The following is an 8,998-nucleotide window of genomic DNA, read 5'->3' as shown; positions in this document are numbered from 1 at the left end:
ATATATATATATATACATATACATTTATATATATACATATACATACATATATATATATATATATATAAACTGCGCCTTTTATATCTGTGTTATTTTGATGGAATGGCCGATGTTCGATATTTAATTTTAACACTCATATGGGATGATACCGATACCATGCCGATATTGTTGTGCATCCCTACATGTAACCCTAAAGTCCATGCAAAATTCATGAAAATGACACGTCATATCAAACGGGTTACATGTCAAATGTACTGTGGTTGTTTAAAAACATCAGAAACGGAGAAATAACGCAGAGAATTTAATTTTTCTAAACATTTAGGACATTAGTCCCATTACTGTTAATTATGGCTGACCTGTTTTATTTTTTTCTCTTCTTGCTGTCATAAATAGATGCTATTTGTTATAGATTTTTTTTGTTTTGTTTTTTATAGGTGTCTTATAATTTTTATTTTTATTTTAAAGAGACATTATGGTTATGTCTCTAGTTATACATTTCTACACTCACAGTAAATGGTTAAAAAAAACTACACAAAAGCTTGAATTAGAGAAAATTGATATCTGATGGAATGAATGAGAGAGAGCGACTTCATTAGGAACAAGCATGGAGTTATTATGTCAACAGTTAGCACATTTCTTCTGTACTGTTGCTCCAAACGCAAAAACAAACTTCATAAAACGTTTTACTACCGTACTTATCCACGCTCAGTAAACAGAAAGACAGAAACTGTAGTTCTGTCACGAGTCAAACCCACAGTGAAGTGCGTCTACGTCCTACTGAGCAGATCAACACTTTAAACAAAGATCACGGTTGTTTCAGTGTCTGCGAGTCACTAGCCTCGGGGTGTGTTCGTACTTTATGGGTTTTAATGAAACTCTCACAGGATTTATGTTTGTAACTGTTGGAGTCTACCTGATTCAATATGGCAGTAACAGCTAGTCCACCTTAGCCATAAATTTGGTGTGATAGTAGTTGAGAGTCATCCCCAACACTAACTCTGAGCACTAACAGACTGTGTGACATCACAAGCAATAATAGGCCTGTCACAATAAGCAATAAATCAATTAATCACACGATAAATGAAAATTATCGACCTCATTTTCATTTATCGGCTTTATCGTTTCTTCATCTCTTTCTACCGAAGACACTGGACGACAAAAAGCTCAACTCCACTGACCCTCCCTTTCTCTTTTCATTTTAAAATCTGTTTTAACCATCCAAAATCATGTTTTTGGATGGTTAAAAGCAGCTAAGTTGAGAAGCTAAGCTACGAGCTAAGCTAACAAGCGACCTGGGGAAAAAACTTCAGTCTTGTCGAAACTCCAAAATTCACGGTTGCAACCCGTGCCTTTGTGTAAAAAGTTGTTTTTCTCTGCAAAAAGAAGCTGAGAACTTGTTTACTGATTTTTTTTTATTTTTATTAAAAGCTTTGTGTGAAAAAATGTAGGTACTAAAACTTGAATTTGATGCAAGAATGTACTTGGTTTGAACTAGAATAAAATACTGTAAATAACAAAAAGCATAGTCCTTCAGATATCTTAATGTGTTCAGCTGCAGTCTGATGGAAAGCAGCGAATGTGTGAAAGGGGATTAATTCCCCAGTTTCTTTCTTATTTGCCTTAAAAAAATCTTAATTTATCTTATGGTGCAGTTATGAATCGTGTATTGAGGAACAACAAAGAACAGAGGATCGACTCACCTACAATGGCAAGGTTATGTTCAGATCCACAAGAAATCTGTGAAAAAAAGATGGAAACATGCTCAGAATGCATGCTTAAAACTCACACATGCACACATAATTAACACGGTGACATCCAGGAATTGTTTTTGTGGGATTACAAACATGAAAAAGAAAATTTGTTGCAAACAAAACGACTCCTCTAAAAATAAAATCAAATCCCTCTTTAGACAAGCTAACACATAATTGCCGTTAACATCAGATAATTCTGCAAACTAATTAGATGATCTAATTATAGTTCCTCACTCCGAGGTAATGAGCACAAACTACAACCAGTACAAGAACAAATAAACCCATTGTTGGTACAGGAGTTAATGCAACTGCTTACTGGTGTCGGCATTTTTTCTATTTTCTCCACTTGTATTAAAAACAGATGATAATTAATAGGATAAGAGGAATTATGACGTATTGTTGATCCACACTATCTGTTCTAGTTCAGTTTAAAGAACGTTGATGGATTTTAAGCATCAAGTTCTTTGAAAACTGAAAGATGCTCCTCCTGTTGTGGTTACTCGCCTCAGAAACTGTGACAGTTTACTCAATATTTACTTTGAGCTCATACACTATTTGTAAGACTAACATGGGCTCAGAGACTTGTAGTCCACTCCGGTCATTCATCTTGTGTTTTTAATACGACCTCAGGAAACACAAAGTGATCTGGAACAGTGTAAGAATGACCCAGCACTCCCCCCTCGCTCGTCCCTGACATCTACGTGATTGAAAACGACTTTCTTCCAAGCAGCTGCTGTTAAGACCACAGGTTATCTGCTGTAATAATAATTACCCGTACCGGAGAGATCTCTGCCTTCACTTTAAAAGTGGTTCCCTTTCTTTTGCATAAATAATGATATGAGTGCTCTGTGTGCAGGATATGTTGAAGCAAAACATCATGAAGTTTTTTTTTTCTTCCCAGCATCACGTTTCTCCCCCATACTAATAACCTTCAGCCACTGGTTTTATTCTGTGGTTGTTTACTGCCCCCTGCTGGACTCCAGGAGGCATTAAAATTAAACTCGAAGCTGAAACCCACAGCAATAAATGTAAGTAAATATGAACAGCAAAAAGGTCCTTTCATCTGCAGATCTTACCTGTGCTGCTCCATTAAGGACTTTAACCTCTTCAGGGAGGCTGATCTCCTTGGTTTGGTCACCTTCTGCTACAGAACCATCTGCGTGCTGCTCTGTTCTCTGATTGGCTGAGACCCGTCGACCCAGCTGTCCATAATCTCCTCTGCCCCATGTGAAGACTCTGCCACTTTCTACAACAGATTCAGAGCAAGGAGCTGTCCAATAAATAATATTTTAAAAAGGCCAAGCATTCTTTGACAGAGTCCAGATCTCACTGCAACTTTTAGTCTAAGATCACCTTCTCACAAGAAATGCTGGAGTTGTCGGCATTTTGGTCGACGCTTGTGTGTGATGTTTAGCAGTCTCATATGAAACTGCAAGATCTTGAAAGGCGAGTTAGTGCTCGGAGTATGTGCTGAGAATGAATCTCAGCTACTACCACACAAAATTTTAGATTAAGCTATGTAAAATGACAAAGTACAGTTGGCTGATTGATGGATGAGCTGCACGATCTGCGTGGAATTTTTATTTAAAATAATTTAAAATGATTTAGCACCTGTGTGCAGCCCACAGCTGTTGGAGAAGCTTCCTCCTGCAGCTGATCTCAGTGTTGACCTGAGAAGTGGGCGTGGCCGAGAGTGCAGCTGGAGGCAGAGAGCTGAAATCATGACATGCTGTGCTCTTTTAGAGCGTTTAGAGTTTAGAAACATTCTTTAGAATAATGCAAGAGTGTGGGAAGGGTTTAAAACGCATATATATACACACATTAAAATAAACTACTACTTGCTACTTGTACTACTATTCCTACTTTGCGGTTTTTCACTTATCGCAAAGCTTCAGGGTACGGATCCCCCAAGATAAACGAGGGACTACTGTAGAGCAATGTTAGTTTTACATACGGTCAGTTAGTGGGAGTGGTGGCGCAGATGTTACAGAAGGCAAGTCTGTGATCAGAAGGTCGCTGATTCAAATCCCCAAACCAACAACAAAAATGTGGGCCTGTTTCCACCCTCGTTTGCCCCAACCTGGGCCCTTGAGCAAGACTATTAACCCCCCAGTTGCTCCCCATGCACCATAAATGGCAGCCCTCAGCTCACTTGTACAATGGGAACAATGCAGAGAAGTAATTTTCCCATTGGGGATTAATATAGTAATATTTATTTATTTATTTTGAAGCTGTGGCAACTATTTTGGATTGAATATGTACATTCACTGATTTCTTCAGAGAGTTTTATTAAAATAAGTCCAGTAGGCCATGCTACATTATGCTAACAGACAAACATGGTTGACTCAAACAGTTAACGCCAAAGTTTATAACCTAAATATTGCACAACGTGTAGTGCTCAGAGAAGACGTTGGGAATGATGCTCAGCTACAAACACACCAAATTTGAGCTCATTATCTATAAAACTGGCTGAGCTCCAGTCCTTTTTGTGTTTGCTATGGTCAGCTGGCTGTGCAGACAATTTGAACTGGGTTAAGCACCAGTTCTAGGTGTTTGTTCAATCACTACTTTCTAAAGGTTTCATTAAAATCCATCCAATAGTTCATGAGATTTTTTGCTAATACAACAGACACAGGCACATCCACACACACACACAAGCAAAACCAAAATCATCCGCTGCTAAAGTCAAAGGCCGACAACACGTATAATAACTTGTACCTGTTTGAGCAACGATGTGTGTCCAGCCGCTCCAAACATTCACAGCTTTCTCTGTATCAAACAGAAATGGCTTCAGGAGAGTGGGGGAGGGCAGAAAAGGCTCGGCTGTGGTCAGCTGGCTGTGCTTGTTGCTTCCCCACAAGAATAAATCGCCTTCTTCTGCATGAACAGAAACAACATTCCTGTTTATCCAACAGAAGCAGAAAAGTCAGACAGTCTGCACCAAGTTTTCATCAGCTTTTTACAGGATGAACAGTATTAAGTGGAAAACTACTCACAATGAAAATAGTAAAAATATATATATTATTTCAGATCACAGTCTCTCTGGTACATTTTTTTTTCCCTACAAACTTTGCATGGTTTGATCCAACAAAAACATTCATTTTTTTCATAAACTAGTCTTGTTTATGTGAGCGATCATCTGGAATTGTTTGTGATTTATTTGTCTGACCTGTAAGGCACACGCAGTGAGCTGAACCTGCTGTAACCAGGCGCGGTTTTCTCTGGCTGAGACCTACGATGTGGACAGAAAGATCAGTCGCGTCTTTCACTCCGAGTGCAAAAGTCAATAAACCATTCGTTATGTTGTTTTTGTTATTTCTGCTCAGCATACATTACCTGGAACCAAACAAGGAACTTTAGAGCGCAGGTGTGATGGAACAGGGTGTGGGCTGAGTGCTCGTTTAGCGTGACAGAAAAGGCCAGTTCCCCATTGATACACACAGCCTGAGTCTACAAGTTAAACACAAAGAGCTGCGTTAAGACTTTACTCCTAACTGGAGAAGAGTAATGGAGACAAGTAGCGATGCTAGCTTACCACTAACTGCGAGAGAGTGTCGAAGTCCTGCTGCAACGCTCACTACTGGTTCCTTCAGACCCTGAAAACAAACTCAAAGTGTAGTTTAAGTTTGGTGCAGGCAGAATGTGCAGCATGTGTGAAACTCTGAAGACCCTGACTTCATAAAGGATTAACTATTATTATGGGCTCACCTCGACAACCAGAAGATCAGCAGTTTGCTTGGTTGTTTCTCCAACACCCAACTGTCCAAACGCATTCGAGCCACAAGCCAATATTTGACGATAATCTGTCAATAAAACAAAACGTGTGTAAATAAAAAGGATGAAATAAGACAAACTTTTGCTTCAACTGTTGTGATATTTCTTCTTAATTCTCGTTTTGTTCCTACAACAAAGTCTAAAGGCCTTATACGTTCTTTATGGTTTTATATTTGGGCTGAACAATTAATTGCATTTGGGATAATATTGTGATATGATAAAACGAGATTTTCTCATCGTAAAGGCTGCGATTTGACTGTTCGCGTGATCTGGTCACGTGATCTGGTCACGTGACTTGCGAGCGAGCGGATTGGAACAAAGCAGAGCAGGGAGCAGAAGTCAACACTACGTTTTAACCAGTTGCACGATGGCATCAGGCTCGACAGAAGCTGACACAGCTGAAAGTTTGGTCCCAAAGAGGAGCAGCACGTCCGTTGTTTGAATTATTTTGGCTATAAAAAAGAAGACGCAGCACAACAACATGTATTGTGCAGAACCTGCCTTGCTGCTGTTGATACCTCGTGAGGTAACACCACAAATCTTTATCAACACTTGAAAAAAACCACCACAAACCCATTTACGATAGTTGCATGGCTAGAATACCATCGACCAGTGCTTCAACTTCAAGTCAGCAAAGTAGCAGCTGACAGGGATCACTGACCGAACTGTTCCAAGGTTTTACTCCGTATGAACATAATTTGAAAGTGCACGCAGAAATAACTCAAGCATTAACGGAGTTCATAAAGAAAGACATGATGTCCATTAATATAGTGACCAAGCCTGGGTTTACTGCGTTGGTAAACACGATGGATAAGCGGTACAGAATGCCCTCGCACATTAACCAAGATGCTACCCCGGAGCTATACAAAATAAATGCAGAAACAGAGTTGCAGCGGAGCTGAAAACAGGAGCTTTTTGCAACTGAAACAGATTTATTGCTTGTGTTCGTTGAAAAATAGATGAGAAGAAGACATTGAAAAATAATCACATATTAAATCACAATCTCAATATTGCGGTAAAAAAAAAAATCTCAATTAGAATATTTTCCAAACTCGTTCAGCCCTATTTTATATCAGCTTGGTTTACTGAAGGTTTCCATTTAAGACATGAAAGAGATCATGCTAGTTTTTAAAATAAAAATAAACTGTCATCCCATTCAACAAATAATGAAAGGAATAACTTCCTCAATCCTTATAATCAGTGCTTTTCTCAAGTATGTCCCAAAATCTGTTAAATAATAATAATAATAATAATAATAATAATAAAATTATTCCTTTAAAATAAGTAAGTGAACAGCCTTTAGGATGTCTTAAGGAGTAATGTGTGAGAAATTATCAGTTAAAGTGGTGTAAAGGGTTAAATACAAAAGAAACAGGTTACATATATCTAATCTGTTAGTTTCAAGTTTGCTTGTTTCTTTATTTAATATAAATTAGGCAGGATTTGATACGATGCTAAGTGCTCACCAGTGAGAAAAAGAGTAAAATCCCAACCGCAGGATACATGTGTGACTCTCTGATTCAAGATGGGACAGAGCTGAAGAGTAGAGACGTCAGTGATGTGGCCCAGACCCAGCTGGCCTCTGCCATTTTGTCCACAGACAAACACCTCCCCACCCTCTGTCCAACACAAAAAGAGACAGCAAACATTAAGAATCCATTTAGCACAATGTTGAATAATGATCTAAAATTAAAAGAGCAAGCAAAAAATGATAACTCCCAAAAATCTACTTTGCTTCTACCGTGTAAACATTTCACTCAAAGATTAAAAAGAGCGAGTGCTTTAACCTGCTCTCTCACCTCTAACAACAAAATGTACAAACAGTTTCTCTTTTTCCTACAGTTTGCTGCTCTGATATATTCATTTTTCAATTCAGTTTATTTATATAGCACCAAATCACAACAAAGTTGTCTCAGGGCACTTTACAAGAACCTTCACATACATAGAAAATCCAATTAGTAAAGTTCTCTATCTAATGAAGCCAGCAGACTTGTTGAATCTTCACTTCATCACAGTCTCCCATCCTGAGCGAGCACAAAGGAGACAGTGGGAAGGAAAAACTCCCTTTTAACAGGAAGAAACCTCCAGCAGAACCAGGCTCAGGATGAGCGGCCATCTGCTTCGACCGGCTGGGTTTGAGAGGACAGGAATGAAAAACGAACACAGAATGGTAGGTCCAGGTGAACCTGAAAGACAAAGACGCATGTTAGGATAGAAAAAATAATTACAAATACAAAACAGGTTGAGCAGAGTAAGTAAAGACGGTAGTATAGTGAATGTGGTCAGTTTGTCCTCCAGCAGTCTAAGCCTATAGCAGCATAACTAATGGATAGCTCAGGAAACCCAAGCCGACCCTAACTATAGGATTTAGCAAAAGGAAAGTCTTAAGTCTAATGTGTCAGCCTCACAGACAGAAACTGGAAGTTGAAATATATCTAAGTTTTATATATAAAAAAAAAATACAGTGATTATTACACATGAGTAATTGCTGTCTAAATAATGTTGTTCTTTATTAATCATGAACAAAATAATCTGTGTTGGTCGTTTAGCACAGAAAAAGAACAACTGTAACTACAGTTCAGTGTAGTAATGGGGCAGTTACCGGTGATGACCACAGAGTGTCCCCCTCCGCCGCTCACTGTCCGGACTGCTCCGCTCCGCAGCGCTGACAGCTGGGGGACACTCGTGTCCTCCGCATGTCCCTGTCCCAGCTGTCCGTAGCTGTTGGCTCCCTGACACAAACGATAAAGTGGCCGTCTTGTCACAAAGGTAATCGCCGACTGTTAAAGCCAAAGCTTTAGCCACACATTACCATGTGCTGCGCTTTACGTTTGAGCTAGTTTGGCTAACTTTAGCAAAAACACAAACTGTCGTACTAACGTTCCACTTTACAGAAGGTGCCGAGTTGACATGATAAATGTACAACACATGACACACATGAATTATACAATTTAGCCCCAGAAAATGATAAACGTACCCAGGTGTATAAACAAAACTCGAGCTGTGAGTGTGTTGCCATGGAAAACCAAGCGCCGGAAATTAGAACGATTTACGACAATGTCGTAAAGAAGGCTGCTGTTAATGCGAGGCTGACTCGTTCATGTTCCCCAAGGAAATTTAAAACCAAAACAAAGTAAAATAAATTAAAAAAACTGGAATTTGTTCCCTTTTTTAATAATTTCAAAATCCAAACATTTAATTACAGATCATTACGAAATCACGATAAATAACGAATTGTTTGAATGTTCAAATCAGATTGTTTTTTACAGGCTATGATCCAAATCCCCCCCCCCCCCCCCCAAAAAAAGAGCTTTTAAAAAACATATTTATCGATTACTATTTTTTATCATTGTATCATTAAATGGAAATTTAGGAGGAAAAGACATAAGTTCATTTAAATATCAAGAAATAAACGCTTCTTTTGGACAACAATCATTCCATTCAGCTGTATGTATATATATATATATATATAT

At 38.7% G+C, this 8,998-nt stretch overlaps 1 protein-coding gene across 1 annotated transcript in view; it reads right to left on the bottom strand.

The window, feature by feature from the left end:
* Positions 1-8,556, bottom strand: part of sergef (secretion regulating guanine nucleotide exchange factor) — a 16,750-nt gene extending 8,194 nt beyond the window's left edge. Inside the window, exons 1-10 of the mRNA XM_037682969.1 lie at positions 8,503-8,556; positions 8,128-8,257; positions 6,992-7,144; positions 5,460-5,554; positions 5,287-5,347; positions 5,088-5,201; positions 4,921-4,983; positions 4,470-4,628; positions 2,828-2,997; positions 1,701-1,737 (exon numbers count right to left, since the gene is read on the bottom strand). Of these exons, the coding sequence (XP_037538897.1) occupies positions 1,701-1,737; positions 2,828-2,997; positions 4,470-4,628; positions 4,921-4,983; positions 5,088-5,201; positions 5,287-5,347; positions 5,460-5,554; positions 6,992-7,144; positions 8,128-8,257; positions 8,503-8,544 (1,024 nt within the window). The 5' untranslated portion in view covers positions 8,545-8,556. The remainder of the gene's footprint in view (positions 1-1,700; positions 1,738-2,827; positions 2,998-4,469; positions 4,629-4,920; positions 4,984-5,087; positions 5,202-5,286; positions 5,348-5,459; positions 5,555-6,991; positions 7,145-8,127; positions 8,258-8,502) is intronic.
* Positions 8,557-8,998: the final 442 nt, after the last annotated feature.

This window comes from Nematolebias whitei, chromosome 10 (assembly GCF_014905685.2).
Source record: "Nematolebias whitei isolate Nwh7 chromosome 10, NemWhi1, whole genome shotgun sequence".
Lineage (NCBI taxonomy): Eukaryota > Metazoa > Chordata > Actinopteri > Cyprinodontiformes > Rivulidae > Nematolebias > Nematolebias whitei.
Note: the sequence above shows the minus strand (reverse complement) of the source record. Positions and strands in the feature narration are given on the sequence as shown.